Source organism: Nelusetta ayraudi, unplaced genomic scaffold, assembly GCF_046127955.1.
Source record: "Nelusetta ayraudi isolate G7.1 ecotype Tasmania unplaced genomic scaffold, CSIRO-AGI_Nayr_v1 ptg000042l, whole genome shotgun sequence".
NCBI lineage: Eukaryota > Metazoa > Chordata > Actinopteri > Tetraodontiformes > Monacanthidae > Nelusetta > Nelusetta ayraudi.
In genome coordinates, this window is record NW_027466092.1 from 18,142,902 (window position 1) to 18,162,248 (window position 19,347).

Below are 19,347 nucleotides of genomic sequence, written 5' to 3' on the forward strand. Positions count from 1 at the left end.
AGGGTCAAGCAAGTTCATTTAAAGCCTGTTGTTTAACTGTTGGCATGTCACATGTAGCTCCCTCCAGACTGGGGGACAGCGCAGCTCACGCTGTTCCACTTGTGGTGGTGGCTTAAATTGCACTATTTTGTGGACCTTTTAAACTTTAGTTTTTATTATGCAATCTCTGTGAAATTCTCTCCGGTTTTATTTTGGAAATCTCGTGCCTCGCTGTGTGTTCTTCTTTTTCCTCGCCTGCATGTCTGTTTGCTCGGACTCCACATTTTCTTGAATAAACGTTGATTCAGATTATTACTCCAGTCTCTTTTGTTTTGTTTCTTACAAAGCAGGTGAACATTACGCTGACCTGAAGATGCTCCATGTTTAAATATCGGTCCGTTTGTTCGACTGATCAGCAGCTCTTGGTGATGATAACCTGCAGGGCTCCTCTCGGCACCAAGGCGCTGCTGGGCTGATTCTATCAAGATGGTTTATCAGCAGCACCACTGCAGAACTCTCTTCACATTTTGATCATGATTAAAGCCCTGGCTCAGAATTTTGAACAATTAGGACCCAATTTCCATTTATCGGTGGAGATGGTTAAACAAATGTCATCCAGTGCAGCTAGTGCAAGTCAAGGGTTTCTGCTAGCCTCTCGATTAGCCCTCGACTACTGGCCCTTTTTTCACCTACCGCTATCATCGCCACAGAAGCAGAGGACAGTGCTCACAAGAAACAAGTTTGAAATGAGGTCCTATGTCCAACATTCAGAACCACCCCTTTAAAAGTCTTCCATGGTGTAAGGGAAATCATTAGTCACAAAATGTATGAATACTCCTGATCCCGTCCTCGAGACGTGTCAACGCTTTGATAACTACATGGATGTATTATCAGAACTTGATACCAGACTGGCAATATGGCGGCGTGCTAAATTTCTTTTTTTCATTGGTCACTAGAGGTACTGCAGCTAAAAAAAATCCTGTGGGCTCAAGAAACATTTTTCCCATAAAACGCAATACAAAAACAAACGGCTCTAAAACGGCTGACAGGACCACTGTGACCTCAGATGCAGTTCCCGGCAAATCTTCCTATTGCAGATTTTTCAGTCATGGTCTTTAAAGGCCAGAAAGTCACCAGAAGAGAGTTCATTCCTGGCATGATGTCTTGGCTCATTCTGATTGGCTGCATGTGCTGATGTATCATGTGAGTTGCAAGTGAAAAACTTTTTCGCCGTATGCGCTGGCTGAGCAGCTACATTCAAATCAGTGGGCCGCCATATTGGAGTCTGGATTACCGTGCAAACAGCATCGCCTGATGGTGAAAATGAGAACTGCATCCAAGACATGAAGAGAAGGTTTTGTCTGTTGGTACTTTGTAGTTTATTTCAAATGCCTTGGAAATGGCAGAGAGGCACATGGGCTACATGTATCTGCAGCTAGTCAGCCAATAGGAGCACCGTATCAGTATCAGATGGCACAGGAGAAAAAAAACTATGTACATATATAAATTAACATATTTTACCTCCAAATGACAGTAAGACAGCACACATATTAAAATGATATAAAACTGGTAAATTGACATGACAACTTTATGTCTCTTGTCACGTGAGGATATACTGTGCGTAGTGCAAGCAATACTGTCAGGAACAAAAAAAAAATAATAACAATTCACATTCATAACACCTTTGGTCCGAAGAGAACTAAAAGACGATTACAAAAACCCGGATGGGACAAAATGGATTTGAGTTCTTTTACAAGCTGCTCTTGGGGGTCGGGGTGCGTCCCATTTAGTTTAGAGAACATCTGGAGTAGCAGCTGCAGTACGGCAGTGAGCATGAGGAACCTCAGACCAGCTGTCGAGACCTGCCTCAGCACCGGCTCCACGCCGCACCCGGTTTGGGTTCAACAGTGATCTGCAGCCACGGAACCGTCCAATGTTGCTGAAAGCCCTGAAAAATGTCCAGAACCGCCGACAGGAAAGGAGCGATTGAGAGAACGCCAAGGACCGCCAACCGTCCGATTGGCTCCGAGGTTTCGGTTACAGACCCGAGTCCGCTGAGAGAGGTTCTGAATGGTGGAGCTGCACCTCCGGGACCGGTTCTGACCCACGCGCCAACACATCGGGGGGGAGGAGGAGGAGGAGCACGGGGCGAGCCGCATGCGGCTCAGTGGTTCCTGGGGTTGAAGAAGCCCACGCTGGTGGCCGACTCCTTCACCGTCACCGTGATGAAGTTGGCCGTGACGTCGGTGACGAAGACGTGGTCCAGGAGGCCGCGCGCCGGCCGCCAGTCCGTCTCGGCGTCCGAGTCTGTGGCCACGTTGCCGAGGCTGGGCCTGCTGTCGCAGGGGAACAGGGCGGCGTCCCGCTCCGATTCGCTGCTGCTGTTGCTGCTGTTGCTGCTGCTGCTGCTGCTCTCCGAGTCGCCGGCGCTCAACTCGTTCACGCTCCTGAGCTTCCTCTCCTCGTGGCGCCCGCCACCGCCGGAGCCACCGCCGCCGGCCCGGCCCAGCGCGTCCTTCCCTCCCCTCTGCTCGCCGCCGCCCCCCGAGGGCAGAGCGGAGCGCTGCGGCGCAGTGGACGACCGAGTGTCTTTGGCGACGATGCTGCTGCTGCTGCTGCTCCTCAGCGCCGCTCGGGATGCCGCCCCACCCCCGACGCCCCCGCCCCCACCCGACGGCCTGCTGACACTCTGGAGGTTGAGCGCCCGCAGGCTGAGCGCCTGGTTGGTTCGGTCCCGGGAGCTCGGCACTGACGAGGACGGCGGTCTGGACAGGCCGGCAGTCTGCTGCTGCTGCTGCCGGTGTGGGGCCGACCCGGCCGCGACCTCCTGCCTCCTCGGGGTCGGTGGGGAGCGCCGGGCCGGGGCGAAGCTGGCGCCGTGCGCCCCCAGCGAGCCGGACCCGCCGCGCTGCTTCAGCTGGGACGCCCTGGCGCCGCCGGACTCCGGGACGGAGCGCTTGAGCTCGGAGACGGAGGACCTGCTGTGCGGGGACGGGCTGCTGCGGCTGTAGGAGGACGGCGACATGGAGCGGCCGGCCCACATGCCGCTCAGGTTTCCCGCCGCCTTGGAGGAGGAAGAGGAGTGGGTGAAGGAGACGCCCCCGGAGGAGGCTGCATCGTCCCTGGAGCTCCTGCTCAGCCCCGTGTAGGTGAAGCTGGCCGGCTGCAGGGGCTTCTTCACGCTGGACCGAAGCTCCTCCCGAGGAAGTCTGAGCACCTGGTGGTGACGCTGTGCGGGAGGGGGAGGAGGAGGAGGAGGGGGCGGAGACGAAGGAGGTGGAGTAGGGGGAGGAGGAGGAGGAGGAGGAGGAGGAGGGTGCGGTCTGCTCTTGGCTTGCTGCCTCAGGGCCTTCAGGTCCGGGTGCAGCGGCTTGCGGCCGCGCTTCTTCTTGCCGGGAGGGTCCGGCTTGGCCAGCAGGATCTGAGGCCTCTTCTGGGGGCCGGGGTGGACGCGAGAGCTGGACTTGGCCTTCTTGACGTGCTCCTCGTCCTCCGAGGAGGTGCAGGAGGCGGACGACGACAGGCCCGAGGAGGAGGACGGGGAGCGGCTGTTCTTGGTGGAGGCGGGTTCAGGAAGCTGAGAAAGAGAGGAGGAGCTCAGCGATGTCGGTTGCGACAGCGGGAAGTGGGTCGGATCGGGTCGGGTCGGGTCGGGCCGAAAGAGACGTTACCAGAATCTTGCGTGGACGTCCCCTCGGCCGCTTTCCTTTCTTCTGGAAGAGAAGCTCGCGTTCCTGTTCTCTGAGAAGAGAAGCGGCCCGTCAGTAAACGCACCGCCCAATCCATCGCACTCTGACCGTTAGCGCAGGAAAATTCCCCTCTCACAAACACACCTTTTATGAAACGCCGCCAGCAGCCGCGGGTCCAGGATGTTCTCCTCAGGCTCCCAACTGTTGTGCCTGGAAACATGAAAAACTCTTTGAATCCAGGGGTCAGATCACAATCCCATTTTTTGTTTTGTTGTATTTTTATAGTCTCTGCACGTTTCCGCACCACCCAGCTTAATGAGTGTAGTTTCAAACAATTTCCGACTGTTTTGGGTGTCCACCGCATCAATGGCAAAGTGATTTTACTAATTATGGGCAACGTCAGGGACAATAAACAATAGTCACAGTTCCAACATTTTGAAATTTAGTACAAAATGTAAAGCAACAGCACATTGCTTTATTAAAAATTATGAACATGTTTAATTTGTTGCCTTAAAATTTTAAAGGCTCATACATTTTAATTTTAAATGCATAAGGCAGTAGTTTATAATAGAGCCATGCCGGTATCGGTGAGTAATGGTCAAGCAACTTAACACAAAGAGTGCCTTCATGATTGACTTTCTTTTCTGCAGAGTAGGGCGCTGAAGCAATGTTGATTGGATGATCAATGTGTATGTACAAATAAGTCTACTATCGTGGCGTGCCATCGAGGGCACTGAAGAAACAAAGACTGTGTGTTTGGTTCCGTCAGGTGTTGACGTTAGCATCCGCTAACAACCAAACAATCAGAGCCCAAATGGCTGATGCTGCAGACCCGGGTAACTTGCCGCCGTGTGACACGCGAATGCGACGCTTTTGCTCCGCGGAGAGAGTAAACCCTTCAAAGCAGCGACTGCTGAGGCAGTCTGCAGTGTTTGCAGCGGTTTGTTGGTTGTTAGCATCTGTGTATACCGTTAGCACTGGTGGCTAACACAGCTAGCTACTTACTTGGACGACCACCCTCGCCATTTGACCAGATACTCAAATTTCCCCTGTAACGAAAAAGAGGGCAAAATGCGTAAGAAGCACACAGGGAAGCGGTCCGCGGTGCAAGAGTGTCCACCAGTCGGTCCTCCTTACCTTCCGCGGCCGTTTGCTGAGGATGCATTCCGCATCGAATACCTGGCCGACCGTGACCCCCTCCATTACTGCTGCGGCAGCCCCGCACAACCATGGCATGCGCACAACGAGCTGCTTCAGGTTTTCTCTTTTTTGACCGCGCGCGGCCACCGTCTTGGACGCGTTTACAGAGGGATAACTGTGTTATTTATACGTTTCCAATAACGAGAATAATAGTTTGATATATCCCCCTCCCCCAAAGGACTTCACATTGTCTTCACATTGTAGCACGTTCTCTTCTTTTCTGTTATTTATGTAATGTGATTTATGTTTATGCTACATGCATTATGTACACCTTTTCAAAAAAAAAAAAAAAAAAAAAAAAAAGTAAAATTTGAATTAACAATAATACAATAAAATGACGGTGACCAGTCGAAACAATTCGTCAAAAAGGATTTTTGTCATATGTGTATTATTCAAGTATTTCAGTATTCCAGGACTGGGCTTATTTTCTGCTTTGAAGGTGGCATAACACCTCTTTATTTTAGATTTTACTGTTCCTTGTTTAAAAATTGTATTTTAACTATTTTTCCCCCCAACATTAGTATTCATTGAATTATACGATGCTGTATAGAATACAGTGTGAAATAGTAGCTGCCTGCGGAACCTTTATGTCAAGTCCAAATGAGCGGGCAAGTTAGTGTGTTGCACGGGTGTTATGCACGTTTCCGCCTTCAATGTTTGGTAATGCTGGCAAGCGGTGAATGACAGTGAAACTTAGCGACAAAGGTATTGTATTAATTTTCCAGTGTTTTCCCAACGGTAATACAGAACTAGCTGCATTAAGAACAGAGCCGCCTCTTTGCGTGGTTGCCAGCGGTCGGATGTGGCTGGCTCCAGACTATAGGTCAGATGTCATTTGAATGAACACTGTAAGGAACTTTATGACATTTTCTCACTTTTCCTCTCAAAAGCTTTTAAATAACAGCATTGTTACTCATGACACTTAAAATGTTTTGTATATTTACAATCCGAAGTTTAAAACGACAGAGAGGATTCGAATGTAGTGTATTTTGGATTTAACCGTGTTGTAACACATTCCTTCGTAAGTTGTGTTATATGTGGATACTTTTCAGGAGTCGTTAGACTTTGCTATGAAATTCAGCCCCCTCAATATAAGATAAGAATACACCAACAACATTTTCGCTCCTTGAGTGAACGACGGTAGTGTCCATATGTGTAGTCCATTTACACTAAAACTTGCTGCTTCCTGACTAAAGTCAAGACCAACTGGTATTTGTCACGTACTATGTGTGAGAAAACTATATTCCTAGTCTTTGTATTTATATCGTGTGTGGAGGATTTGCAGTTTTGTTGTTTTACCCTAAGAAAGGAACTGTGTGTACCATCAAGACTGGCCGCTAATGTCTTGGAGAGAGTAATGTCATTTTGTAATATAGTGATCAAACAATTTTGGAATGAGACGGTTTTAATGAGCAATTGAAAACCAATGTTTACTATTGATGACTTCATTGTTTTCAGAGCCGACAGCCGGTCCCCTCTTCCCCTCATTGCTGGCTATTGACCAACTGTGGCCATGTCGCTCCACAATCTGCTGCATCGGGCTCTCTGTTGCCACCAAGCCGTATTAACACGCTGCATCCAGACGCTTCCGAGGGATGCTGCAAGGACGCTCCACTCTCCAGCCGAGCACTTTCTACGGCGGCAACCTTTCCTCTTCTGCCAGAGCCGAGGCATCAAGAATCAAAACAGGAAGTTCCGCGGGCAGGAGGACGAGTGGAAAACCAGAAACAAAACGGTGCTGACGTATATTGCTGCTGCTGGGATAGGCATGATCGGCCTGGCCTATGCTGCCGTGCCACTCTACAGGCTTTATTGCCAGGTGAGCAGCACAACCTGTACTGCTAGTGTACTTGTATTGTATCCACGTGCGGATCCACTCTTGCACTACTTTAGCAAAGACATACTGGCTGGCACACACACTTTATCAGAAAGGTTTAGGGTGAATACCTGAGTTTAAAGGCAAGAGCATAGGGGGTATTTTCAATACCCACTTTTTCCTGAAGTCAGGGTCTGCTGGAGCCTCTCCCAGCTGTCATAGGGCGAAGGCAGCTTGACCTCCTGGACATGTCGCCAGTTCATCACAGGGCCACATAGAGACAAACAAACACAAAAAACCATTTGCTTTCACACACGATTCACCTCACAATGCATGTTTTTGGAGTGTGGGAGGAAGCCAGAGAACCCAGAGAGAACCCACACAGACACAGGGAGAACAAGGTCCCAGTTCCAAAATTAAACCCACGATCTTCTTGCTGTGAGGCTGCAAATATTTGTTTGTTTGTATGTATGGAAAATTGTTTCAGTATAGTAGAGTCAGTCTTTACAAAGATAGCAAATAACAACACTCAGGTGTGTCTTTGTCTCACCAGGCGTCAGGTCTTGGTGGAACAGCGATGGCAGGTCACGATGCCGATCAGGTGGCCACGATGAAGCCGGTAAAGGAGCGCGTCATCAAAGTCACATTCAACGCTGATCGGCACGCCAGCATGCAGTGGAACTTCAGACCGCAGCAGTCTGAGATCTTTGTAAGACCTGCTTCCCTTTTGACCCACCTGGTCCTGGTCCTGGTCCTGGTCCTGGTCCTGAAGCTTTATTGTTCAGTGATGTGACGGTTCTTATGGTCTTTCACCCCAGGTGGTCCCAGGTGAGACAGCACTGGCCTTCTACAGAGCAAGGAACCCCACAGATAAGCCCATTACGGGCATCTCCACCTACAATGTTGTCCCGTTCGATGCAGGACAGTATTTCAACAAGATCCAGGTAGATCCAGAGGGTACTGAGGGGCACATCCCCGGGTCTTTTCCCCAGTCGCTTCAATGCTAACTGTTTCCATCATCTTACTGCAGTGCTTCTGCTTCGAGGAGCAGCGGCTAAACCCCCACGAGGAAGTGGACATGCCAGTGTTCTTCTACATCGACCCAGATTTTGACGAAGATCCCCGAATGGCACGAGTGGATACCATCACTCTGTCCTACACCTTCTTTGAGGCCAAGGAGGGTCAGAAACTCCCTCTGCCTGGATACATGCACAACTGAGGCGGCAGTCCAGAGAGAATCATCATCAGCACCGACTGGTATCTCCATCACCTCTGAGAAGTGGAGAAAACAATGCAGAAACATCATGAGTTTCCTCAGACAGAGCTGGAGTCCAGCTCAAGTTGAGCTGCGAGGACATAAGACTGCCTGAAACTTTCAGTTTCGTCATCATCCATCCGAATGTCTCCTGAGAGGTGCTTTATTTAATGAAAATCTAACGTGAAGAGCAAAATTTATATGATTTAGTCTATCATGTGACTTGTCTACATGTTGTAAATTATTTGTTGCAGCTCCCATACTTGAAACGCATGGAAAAAAGTGAATAATCTTTAAATGGCCTTCTGATGAAAATTTCATGGAGGCTCCACGTAATGACGATTTTTTCGTTTTTAACTACAGTAGACTGGCAAAGCCTGTGGTCATAACGACTGAGCTGATAATATTGCTGAGAATATTTTCACTCAGTTTATTTCTGCTCTGATGTCTGAGAGGTGCTGCTAATCGATCAGTCGCTGAGGATGCTAATCATTTGTTTGAAAGCCTAAATCCATGCGTGATTTTTGAAATCTGTGACACAAGTAAGTATCTTGTGTATATCAGTTGGTTTTTAGTCATGACTGTGTACCTTGTTGGACACCAGCAGTGCTTGCTAACACCTGATAAAGTACTTCTGGACCACATGCTCAAGTGTGCTCGTTCAGCTGCACATATTTGCTTTTACAAAAGACTGAGCGCTCTGAGATGCAATAACTGTGTTTGTCAGCCCATTTCCCCCCTCTTCCTTCACACTGAATTTTGATCGTTGATTCTTTACTCTCGCTAAGTTCCTTCCCGTGAAGTCACACTCCCGTCCAGCCGGTGGCGGCAGAGCGCTGTGTTGTCATCCGTGTCGCCGCCGAGACGGGAGCGAGGAAGAAGTGTCGCAGTTAGTTACCACAGATGGGGGCGATACTGAAGGAAATACTTTCGACTCGAATTTGATATCAGGTACTTTCTGTCACCACTTCTCCTTGCGTAGATCAGTAAAGCAGTTTCTCCATGTTGTATTTCTCTGACAATAAATCTGGGGGAATGCTGACTGTTACTGTAGAGTCGCTCTAAACACTCCCTTATTGACGACCTGTTTACCGCTGCTGGCTGCCTTCTCAAACGGAACCGGTTCTAATGAAAGTTACTTCGGTCACACCGACCTTCATTTTAGGCGGTTTCAGTGCAACGGTCAGTGTTGTGTGTCATTGTCACGCTGGGGTTAGACACAAAGTCGTAATGAAACGAGCTCTGTTCTCTCAGAAAACTGGCACCAAAAGAGCGTCGGGCATTACACACAAAAATGCAGTCTGACAACTACTTGAAAGTTTCGTAAGCGTCGTGGGACACAGAGAAAGCTTTTGAAAATAACAGCTGCTAACTACAACCCAAGATAGTAGTGATTAAAAGATGAGAATTACCCTTAAAGGTTTTATTTCTTACAGCGCACAGGCAGTCAATATTTTAATTATATATCCTAAATAAATGCCTTTGAAAGTTGGGTTTGTATGTTCTGTTAGATTTATTTTTAAAATGACAACTTACTAATAATTTATTTGTAATACATGTGTAATTTAGCACCGTAATCCTTGATTGATCGGAGAAGAGAGGCAGGTGAGCAGTGGATGTGGGCGTGGCCTCGCATTTCCCTCGTGTCCCTGGTGTTGTGTAGGGTGACGAATGTATGTACAGTATGTGTCCAACAGTAGCGTAGTCTAGTTTATTCTATTGTTTATACTCTGATTTATTTGTTTTACCATTCCCAGCATCGTACACATCTGTGCGGCAGCAGCTGCTTCAAAACAACACCAAACAAGAACCGCCAAGCTCAGTAATGCATGAATTATGAATCCACATAAGTGATATCACGACAGACTGATGATGTATTGTCTAAATGTAAATGTATTGTAAGCAATATAACGTTCATTTACAGCTGGACTTTAATTAACTGACGCCCAGCAACAAATATGTTAAGATGAAGAAAAAATGAATAAAAAAATAACAAATTAACACACTCATGTGTGTGTGTGTGTATATATATATATATATATATATATATATATATATATATATATATATATATATATATATATATATATATATATATATATATATATATATATATATATACTACATTTATATACGTTTTTTTTTGTTTGTTTTTTTGGACAGAACATTCACTTTCCTGTCGAAAAATGTATTTAAAGGATGTTTTACAGTATGTTCTGATCTGTTTGGGTCAGCCATTGCTTTAGTGCTGCTTTAGAGAATTTCAGCAAATAAATTGCTGAAACTTTATGTATATGTATATATGTATATATGTATATATGTATATATATATATATATATGTATATATATATATATATGTATATATGTATATGTATGTATATATATATGTTTATGTATCTGTATATATATGTATATGTATATAAATATATATATGTGTATATATATATATGGATATATCTATGCATATTTTTAGTGGTTGTACGGTAATTCTGAACCTTTTTTAGTGGTTAAACGGCGTATACCTGCGTATCATGTAGTCTACACCACTGGAGGATTATACACTGTATAATGACCTGATCTCGGGGCATCAATACAGGATTTAGGTATAAACATATGATTTTGTTCAATACATGATCTTGATACATTCTGCATGCACAGTTACACCCAAACCAAACCTGACAACAAAAAACATTATCTCACAGCAACACAAGTAGCCGAACTCCGTGAAAATCCTGCTTGTCGTTTGTAATTGATACCAATTACTCGGCTTCTGTGCACAATTGCGTAGATATAGAAGAGAAACTAAACGTGACAACCCTCCTCGAAATTGCCCAAACTGGACCCCACTTTAGATACACAACTGGGTAATATCATTCCTGTAAACCATGCATTGAATATATACGACACCACAAATCCACAAAGTGATTGATGTGTTTTGCCATCGCTGGCCACCAAATCCCAGAAAACTTGCAAAAATAACAGCATTACATTTTGCAGTTGAAATCATTGCGGGGAAAGTGTACTTCCTGCCACCTGCATGTGGTCAGTGTGTGTGTCATTCTCTGGCAATGAATTCTAACCAAGCAACTGCAGTGGAAAACCTTTTATTTGGTGAATTTGTTCTTCATAACATTGGAGCGTTTGTATCTGTTTTGTCTGTGTCTGTCTGTAGGCCTGATGGCTGGCTGTCTGTCCTTGGTCTACGTCCTCCTCCTCTCCTGTCCCTTGGTTCACAGTGACATCTTCACCTCCATTGGTGAGCAGCTCTTGTTCTTGATCACCCAACCAAACTCCATCTGTAAATGCGAAGGCCGTGAAGTTTCAGGAGCATTGCACACTGATGCGTGACGTTTTCTCCACAGCCTCCACATTCACCCCCTTTTCTTGTCTCTTTTTGTCATGCCAGGTCACATGAGTGACCTGCTGTTAGTGGAGCGGGACCTGGTCACCTCGCTGAAAGACTACATCAGGGCGGAGGAGGACAAGCTGGAGAAGATCAAACAGTAAGGCTCAGTAGACGAATTGAGACTGAAACGGTTCTCAAACTGTGAAACAGAGGCCACGTGTTCTTCCTGTGATGTTGTGTGGTATCAGTCTTTGTGTCATTTGAAGATAAAGCCGCGCACGCATTGTGGTGTTTTGTGTGCAGATGGGCCGACAGGCTGGACGTCCTGTCTGCGACGGCCACCGGGGACCCCGAGAGTTTCCTTGGACACCCAGTTAATGCCTTCAAACTGATCAAGAGACTCAATACAGAGTGGGTGGAGCTTGAGAACTTGGTTCTCACAGACTTGTCAGATGGTACACACACACCCACACACACAGACACATACACCCACACAAACATACACACAGAACATTTTTAAACCCCCAACACAGGAGTTGACTGAGCTCTCCTTCCTCCTTGATGGTTGTTCCAGTGTTCATTTCCAACCTGACCACCCAGAGGCAGCACTTCCCCAACGATGAGGACCAGGCCGGAGCTGCTAAAGCTCTGTTCAGACTGATGGACACCTACAAGCTGGACGCCAACACCATGTCCACTGGGCAGCTGCCAGGTCACCTTCCTGCAATCATACCCTTTTGTTTTTAAAGCGAGGGCTTTAAACTACCCTCATTTCTGGCTATAAGTCACACTTTTTTCATAGTTTGGCTGGTCATGCGACTTATACTCAGCTGTGATTTACATATATTAAAATAAATAATCTCACATTTTCTTAAGTGTTAATCCACACTGACCGAGATGACCAAGGAGTCAACATTACCCACAGCCGCTAAGGGCGCTCTAGGCTTGTAACAGCTAGCCTAGAAAATTAATTAAAAAGTTCATTTAAAGACAACTGACTGAGAAAAACTGAACACAAATCATTGTTGAAATCAGTGAACACTGATTCAGTGTTCAAAAAGCCAAAAAGAAAACCCTGTTCTGCAGATTACAAGCTGCAGCTAGTAGAATATTCTGCCGAAAACGGTATTTGAGCAGCAGAAAGAAAGTTTGGAGTGAGTGAGAAACTTGTGAGGGACTGGCGAAAAGTGGAGGCAAATGACTGCAATGAAGAAGAAGTAGCTGCACCGTTAACAAGTCAGGATAGGCTTGTCAACAGTGCAACTACCTCTCCACGCCCTGGTAGTTACTAACCGTTAATGTGTTACATGTTAGTTGCTAACTGTTACTGTGTTACATGTTAGTTGCTAACCATTAATGTGTTACATGTTAGTTGTTAACCGTTACTGTGTTACATGTTAGTTGCTAACCATTAATGTGTTACATGTTAGTTGTTAACCGTTACTGTGTTACATGTTAGTTGCTAACCATTAATGTGTTACATGTTAGTTGCTAACCGTTACTGTGTTACATGTTAGTTGTTAACCGTTAATGGGTTACATGTTAGTTGCTAACCGTTACTGTGTTACATGTTAGTTGCTAACCATTAATGTGTTACATGTTAGTTGTTAACCGTTACTGTGTTACATGTTATATATAACATACAGGCTTGTCCCTGTACACGGCCCAGTGGACCGTGCTGACGGTGGACGACTGCTTCGACCTGGGCAGGGTGGCGTACTCGGAGGCCGACTACTACCACACCGAGCTGTGGATGGCTCAGGCCCTGAGGCAGCTGGACGAGGGAGAGACGTCCGCCGAGGTGGAAAGCGTCAACATCCTGGACTACCTGAGCTTCTCGGTCTACCAGCAGGGGGCGCTGAAGAGTGCACTGGACTACACCCGAAGGCTGCTGTTGCTTGGTCAGTGCCAACGTGCTGCACTGGGCGTAGAGCTGAGGTGGCAAAAGTACTTAAGTAAAATTACAGATACTTGTTTTAAGATATACTTTGGTAAAAGTAGGAGTATTTATTCAACTCATTTACTCAAGTGAAAGTAATAATATGCAGGTTCTGAGGTGTACTTACGTTAAAGATAAAAATTTATATTTTTTGCCAATAATAATAAGTTATTCATTGGTTGATCATTTTGCAAAAATGAAAAAGCTTTGGTTCCCTCTATAATATATAAATATTTTTTCTTTTTCGAATGCAGCACTAATAAGTAATTCGTAATACTGTCGTAATTATTGAATTTATTTATTGAACATTATTGAATGTTTGCACGTTTAAAAACAATACTCACTGTTATTTCCCGCACGTTTATTTTTGTCTATTGAAAATATATTTAACAGTGACTGAGGCACTCTAAGATAGTCTCTCTCTAGAATATGATCCAGTTTTATATTGAACTACACAACAGCATGGTTGAAAAAGCTCCACTTCAAGCAGCAGTAACTATATTTAATGATAAGTAAATTACTTCCAACAGAGTTTGTATCTTTGAAACACTTTGAAACACAAAAGTAACAACCTCCTTCCCGATGTAAGAAGTAGAAAGTTCTGATATTTCTGCACAAAATGTTGGGAGTAAAAGTAAACAGTCATCAGACAAATAAATATTCTAGTAAAGTACAGATACCTAAAAATACTGCTTAAGTACAGTAACAAGTATTCAGTATTTGTACTTTGTTATTACCACCTCTGCTGTAGAGCTTTGCCGCTCAGATAATTAAACCTTTTTATTTAGACTATTTATAACATTTTGACCTCCTCGTCACAGGAGGGCGCTGTAACGTGAAGAAGCCTCCACTCTGGACTTCCTCATACAGATTTACCCCAGTGTTTGTCTTCACTTCTTGCCTGAACAGACCCAACGCACCAGCGGGCCAACGGCAACCTGCGGTACTTTGAGTATCAGCTGTCCAAACAGAGGAGGGAGGAGCTTGAGGAGGAGGAGGAGGGGGAGGATGAAGATTCAGAGGAGGAGGAAGAGGAGGAGGAGGAGGAGGAGGAGGAGCTCACTCAGCAGACAGGCGGAACTGATGAATACCTGCCGGAGAGGAAGAAGTACGAACAGCTCTGTCGTGGCGAAGGCCTGAGAATGGTGAGGACAGAAACACACACACACACACACACACACACACACACACACACACACACACACACACACACACACACACAGAGCGTCATCACCTCCACCTGCCTCGTCCCTCTGTCAGACGCCTCGCAGGCAGAGCCGCCTCTTCTGCCGCTACCACCACAACAACCGGCACCCCCAGTATGTGATCGGCCCGGTGAAGCAGGAGGACGAGTGGGACCGGCCGCTGATCCTCAGGTACCACGACATCGTGTCGGACCGAGAGATGGACAAGATCAAAGAGCTGGCCAAGCCCAAGGTGAGATCGCCGCTCGCACAACCTGAGAGATACTAACACGGCTGCTGTGTGCGTGTGTGGGTGTGAGTGAGCCTCATGTCGGTCTGTGTCACCCTGGGGTGCTCGGTGAGGCAGCTGAGGAGGGCCACCGTCCAGGACGCTGCCGGCAAGCTGACCACGGCCAGCTACAGGGTCTCCAAGAGGTAACGCAGGGGGCAGCACGCTGACTGCACCGAGTGACGGGCACCATGAGTGACAGCCTCCCTCTCTCTCCTTCTCTCTATCTATCTCCCTCTCTCTCCCTCCCTCTCTCTCCTTCTCTCTATCTCTCGCAACTCTCTCCCTCCCTCTCTATCTCTCGCAACTCTCTCCCTCCCTCTCTCTCTCCTCTCTCTCTCCCTCCCTCTCTTTCTCCCTCTCTCTCTATTTATCTCCCTCTCTCTCCCTCCTTCTCTCTCTCACTCTCTCAACTCCCTCCCTCCCTCTCTCTCTCCCTCTCTCTATCTCTCTCCCCCCTCTCCCTCCTTCTCTTTCTCTCTCTCTCTCCCTCTTTTCTCTCTCCCTCTCTATTTCTCGCAACTCTCTCTCTCCCCCTCTCGCTCTCCTCTCTCTCACCTCTCACACTCTCTTTCTACATCTCTTTGTCTCCTCTCTCTCCCTCTGTCTGACTCTCTTCCTCTCTATCTCTTTCTCCCGCCCTCTCTCTCTTATTGTCTCTCCCTCCCTCCCTCTCTCCCTCTCTGTTTCTCCCTCCATCCGCCCCCCTTTCTCTCTCTGCCTCCCTCCTTGTCAGCGCCTGGCTCGCCCTGTTGGACCACCCAGTGGTGGACAAGGTCAACCGGAGGATCGAGGACATCACAGGCCTGGACGTCAGCACGGCGGAGGACCTGCAGGTAGCCCCGCCCACTCAGCCCTGCTGTCAAGACCCAGAGAGGTTCAGTCGCCCTGTAGCGCTGATGTAGGCAGAAATGACAGTTTGGGTGGGTGGGAAGGACCATCGACCCGCCCCCCACCCCACCAAACACAAGACAATAAAGAATTAAAATAAAAGTATTTATAGCCATAGGCTCCAGCAGACCCCCGTGACCCTGAGCTTGGGAAGAAGCGGGTATGGAAAATGGATGGATGGATATTTATAGGCTAAGAAAGGAGAATAAAGGAGGAATGAAGAAAGCTGAAGAGACAGGCACTTGCATCCTATTAGGAGGAAAACACTGCAGAAACAGCACTTCAACTATTGCACACAGAACTTCATTCAGCCAGTACTTCAAAAGCTATGCTAAAAATAGGTAGGAAAGCTAGCCACTAGCCGCTAGCCACTAGCCGCTAGCCACTAGCCGCTAGCCACTAGTCAGAGCTAACTGTCAAATCAGAGAAACTGCAACTTCTTCTACGTCATTTTAGTTGTTAATGCCAGATTGGACAGTGACTGTTTGAAGGGAGGAGCTTAGCAAAGAAGCTTTCTTCATCATGCACCAGCTCACTTCTGTTTAGATAGATTGACAAATTAAACACTCATAACATGTTGTCAAGAAATCAATTTTGTGTTCATTTCTTTTCCAAAATTAGTTTGGATTTCCAAAAAACCCCACTGTGTTTGTCTTCTTCAAACATGCAGCGTGTGTGTGTGTGTGTGTGTGTGTGTGTGTGTGTGTGTGTGTGTGTGTGTGTGTGTGTGTGTGTGTGTGTGTGCTCCTGGCAGGTGGCCAACTACGGTGTGGGAGGACACTATGAACCTCACTTCGACTTTGGACAGGTAACAGTCAGAAATCACTGTTGTGTCGCCAGCACAGAGTGTTACTGCCCCCTGCTGGCTTCCTGGTTTTTGACTCCTTGATGATGTGGGCTCACTTTCCCAAACCAGCCTGTGTGCCAGGCATGAGCAGACTACGGCACTGACAATTGGTCGGGATGGAGTCCTGCTGCCTCTCGACTTTGCGCGCGCTCACTTCCTGTTTCCTCCGCCACTTTGCAGAAAGCCGAGATGGGTGCGTTCGACCAGCTGGGGACGGGGAACCGGATCGCCACCTGGCTGCTCTACGTCAGTACTGCGTCCAGCGTCGGGTACGAGTCAGTGTTGGAAGCGCGTTGGCTGATCGGCTTGTCTCTGTCACTTCATGCTGCAGATGAGCGACGTGCAGGCAGGGGGCGCCACAGTCTTCACTGACATCGGCTTGTCGGTGTGGCCCAAAAAGGTTCGAATGTCGCCTCCTATTGATCAGCCTTTGCTAGAACTCTGCAACTGACAGAGTTCTCTCTCCGGTTCTCTCTGGCTGTCTCTGCTTGCAGGGCTCGGCGGTCTTCTGGTACAATCTGAAGCTCAGCGGCCAGGGAGACTTCCGCACCAGGCACGCTGCCTGTCCGGTTCTGCTGGGCAATAAGTGGGGTCAGTCCACACACACACACACACACACACACACACACACACACACACACACACACACACACACACACCTCAGCTGAAGAGGGGGCAGATGAAAGAGCCTCTGCAGTCGGACCTCATGGTCGTCTCTGTGTGTCTTCAGTCTCCAACAAGTGGATCCACGAGCGAGGGCAGGAGTTCAGGAGGCCCTGCGGCCTCCAGGAGACCCAGTGACCTCCTCCTGGTCCTGCCAGCACCAGCACCTCCTCAAAGCCTCACCTTCCCAAAGCTCTTCAATTGAGACCCCTCCCTCCCCCTCCTCCTCCTCTGGGTTGCATCTGAGCGCATTTTATTTATTTTGAAGACTGTGTGCAGGGTCGTTACAAAACATTATTTTCTTAATAAGATAGAGAATTATTTTGTTATAAAAGTTAAATTATTATGTTTTAAGACTACTGACGAGGCAAGTGGCTTCACCGTCTTTCTCCTTTTGAACCTGTAGCAGGATGCAATATGTTGGTGTTCACTCACCAGTCACCAGGCAGTGCCACGACTAGCTCAACTTCAACTGGCTGTCTTTTGGGAGAAGCAGCTCGACAAAACCCGGAGCTGCATCCAGAGATGGTGAGAAGCACCATGGTGGGAAGAAGCTTGGTTGATTTCCGCAGATTAGACACATTTCTATAATTGGTGGCACTCGGGCATCACTTGACTTCACTTCATGCCAAAAATGTTCACTCTTGCACTACATGCTTCAGCCTGGAGGAACAAATAATTATTACCAAGGATTATAAGGGAGCTCAAAGAGAAATCCTGGCAGTTGGGGTTGTAATTATCTCATACAATGGATATTTATTTTACTCACTTGCTCTGAAAGCTTTTGTTTAACTTCTCAGGTCACAACTGCACGTCTGTCAAGTTTAGATTTGTGACATTTTTGGTCTGACACTATTATCTTGTAAAGGGTCACGTTAGTTTAGCAATTATATTTTTGTAATTTCACAATTTCAGCTCACCATGGGAACTTTTTCTTTCTAAACTACATTATTAAAAAAGGTTTTCGTTTTAATGTGGCACATACAGTCGCCTTGCTCCCAGCTACTCTAGCGCCCAGCGCTTCCTCCGAACACAACCAGCCAATAGGTTTAGCAGTAGTGCCACTGGAGATCCAGTCAGGTTGAAAGAGCGCCACCTGTGGGTCACAGGAAACTATGGATTTTGTACTCAACAAATCCTCCTTAGTGGCGCACTCCACTGCTGGGGTAGCACTACAAACGCACTGATGTGTTGATGGACATCATGGCAACTTGTGCAACACTGGATGTTACAGTTGTTTTGGAGGTCTCTTGAATTATTGATGGATCGCCAGCAGCACCTCTTTGTTTGTTAACCAAACTTTTAAGTCCACTTGTAAGGCAGTTGTTGTCATTTTGCTAATAATGAATTATTGGACGCTGCTGATGGTGATCCGTCAGCATTTTTATTTAATATGTGGTGTTTAAGTCTCAACAAGCTTTTGGTTTTTGCTCCCCAAATCCAAAAATAAATTTTGATTGTGAACAAAACATCTGCTTGAGTGTCATTAATATCACCATTAGAACTTTATATTGTATATTGTGAGAACTTTTTATGAAGGACTCCAGATGATTGACAGCTTCCATCTCATCATGTCTTTTTGTGAGGCCCCCAACCCCTCCCTTCCAGTCCACCAATAGACACCGTGTGTGTGTGTGTGTGTGTGTGCGTGTGTGTGTGCGTGTGCGTGCGCGTGCGCGTGTGCGTGCGTTCGTGTTTGTAGCCTGGAGGTTATTCACTCTGTAGTCAAGCGACTGATAAACTTGAATGTCCCTGTGACCGACACAGCAGTCATGTTTTTAAACATTTGCCATGTGAGCCCCAGCGTGCAGGCGGAACAAATCAATTATTCCTTCCGGCTGTTGTTAAAGTTTGAGACTGTTCAAACAACACAAAATTCAAACAAATACCCCAAAATATCCCTTTCTAAATGTAAGTGTTTCTAATCCCTGGGTTTCAACCCTAACAGAGTAAGTCAGAAGTTAACAAATAGAAATAGATAAATGAATTCTACATAAAAAAAACTAACAGGTTTGCCGAGGGCTATTTTTAAAGACTGAGACAAAACTGTGGTTGATTGTCGGAGCCGAGAGAAAAAACGGTAGAATGAGTAAAAACTGAACACACCTGACTGACTGAGCCAACACCTGTTTAATTCACATTTAAAAACAGAGTAAGACAAAGTGAAACAAAGGCAATCAAATGAATTACCTGTACTGTTAGAGTTTGTGAATGTAACTAGAGCTTCCTTCTTCAGAGCTTCTTATTC

At 46.7% G+C, this 19,347-nt stretch overlaps 3 protein-coding genes across 7 annotated transcripts; 2 read left to right on the forward strand and 1 right to left on the reverse strand.

The window, feature by feature from the left end:
• Nucleotides 1–1,334: 1,334 nt before the first annotated feature.
• On the reverse strand, nucleotides 1,335–4,939 carry LOC142894021 (chromobox protein homolog 2-like). Its single transcript, XM_076035122.1, has 5 exons — nucleotides 4,806–4,939; nucleotides 4,674–4,717; nucleotides 3,813–3,878; nucleotides 3,651–3,720; nucleotides 1,335–3,556 (listed from the first exon to the last, which is right to left on the reverse strand). Exons 1-5 carry the CDS (start codon nucleotides 4,902–4,904, stop codon nucleotides 2,144–2,146), a joined length of 1,692 nt encoding a protein of 563 aa, XP_075891237.1. The 5' UTR covers nucleotides 4,905–4,939; the 3' UTR covers nucleotides 1,335–2,143.
• A 523-nt stretch (nucleotides 4,940–5,462) lies between these two features.
• Nucleotides 5,463–8,987, forward strand: cox11 (cytochrome c oxidase assembly homolog 11 (yeast)). Of its 2 annotated transcripts, none has more exons than XM_076035130.1 (5): nucleotides 5,463–5,573; nucleotides 6,327–6,687; nucleotides 7,238–7,393; nucleotides 7,503–7,628; nucleotides 7,715–8,987. In XM_076035130.1, the coding sequence occupies exons 2-5, from the start codon at nucleotides 6,382–6,384 to the stop codon at nucleotides 7,901–7,903; spliced, it is 777 nt and encodes a 258-aa protein (XP_075891245.1). In that variant the 5' UTR covers nucleotides 5,463–5,573; nucleotides 6,327–6,381; the 3' UTR covers nucleotides 7,904–8,987. The 2 variants fall into 2 exon arrangements, with proteins under 2 accessions (XP_075891245.1, XP_075891247.1); XM_076035132.1 differs by having other exon boundaries at nucleotides 5,573–5,691.
• Nucleotides 8,759–18,570, forward strand: LOC142894023 (prolyl 4-hydroxylase subunit alpha-1-like). 4 transcript variants are annotated; one of them, XM_076035125.1, is made up of 15 exons: nucleotides 8,759–8,890; nucleotides 11,113–11,196; nucleotides 11,347–11,443; nucleotides 11,590–11,741; nucleotides 11,861–11,998; nucleotides 12,933–13,187; nucleotides 14,135–14,370; nucleotides 14,486–14,662; nucleotides 14,777–14,844; nucleotides 15,435–15,534; nucleotides 16,344–16,397; nucleotides 16,617–16,682; nucleotides 16,768–16,836; nucleotides 16,931–17,027; nucleotides 17,167–18,570. In XM_076035125.1, exons 2-15 carry the CDS (start codon nucleotides 11,118–11,120, stop codon nucleotides 17,235–17,237), a joined length of 1,659 nt encoding a protein of 552 aa, XP_075891240.1. In that variant the 5' UTR covers nucleotides 8,759–8,890; nucleotides 11,113–11,117; the 3' UTR covers nucleotides 17,238–18,570. The 4 variants fall into 4 exon arrangements, with proteins under 4 accessions (XP_075891240.1, XP_075891242.1, XP_075891241.1 ...); XM_076035126.1 differs by lacking the exon at nucleotides 11,113–11,196 and having other exon boundaries at nucleotides 8,774–8,890; XM_076035127.1 differs by lacking the exons at nucleotides 16,617–16,682; nucleotides 16,768–16,836; nucleotides 16,931–17,027; nucleotides 17,167–18,570 and adding an exon at nucleotides 16,506–16,614.
• Nucleotides 18,571–19,347: the final 777 nt, after the last annotated feature.

Bases quoted from the DNA above. Each gene is read 5' to 3' on its own strand.
- LOC142894021 (XM_076035122.1), bottom strand. From the start codon at position 4,904: ATGCCATGGTTGTGCGGGGCTGCCGCAGCAGTAATGGAGGGGGTCACG. The intron at 4,718-4,805 runs GTAAGGAGGACC...TTTTCGTTACAG, and splicing joins TCAGCAAACGGCCGCGGAAG to GGGAAATTTGAGTATCTGGT. The intron at 3,557-3,650 runs GTAACGTCTCTT...TCTCTTTCTCAG, and splicing joins GACGTCCACGCAAGATTCTG to CTTCCTGAACCCGCCTCCAC.
- cox11 (XM_076035130.1), top strand. From the start codon at position 6,382: ATGTCGCTCCACAATCTGCTGCATCGGGCTCTCTGTTGCCACCAAGCC. The intron at 6,688-7,237 runs GTGAGCAGCACA...TTGTCTCACCAG, and splicing joins TCTACAGGCTTTATTGCCAG to GCGTCAGGTCTTGGTGGAAC. The intron at 7,394-7,502 runs GTAAGACCTGCT...CTTTCACCCCAG, and splicing joins CGCAGCAGTCTGAGATCTTT to GTGGTCCCAGGTGAGACAGC.
- LOC142894023 (XM_076035125.1), top strand. From the start codon at position 11,118: ATGGCTGGCTGTCTGTCCTTGGTCTACGTCCTCCTCCTCTCCTGTCCC. The intron at 14,845-15,434 runs GTAACGCAGGGG...CCTCCTTGTCAG, and splicing joins AGCTACAGGGTCTCCAAGAG to CGCCTGGCTCGCCCTGTTGG. The intron at 15,535-16,343 runs GTAGCCCCGCCC...TGCTCCTGGCAG, and splicing joins GCACGGCGGAGGACCTGCAG to GTGGCCAACTACGGTGTGGG.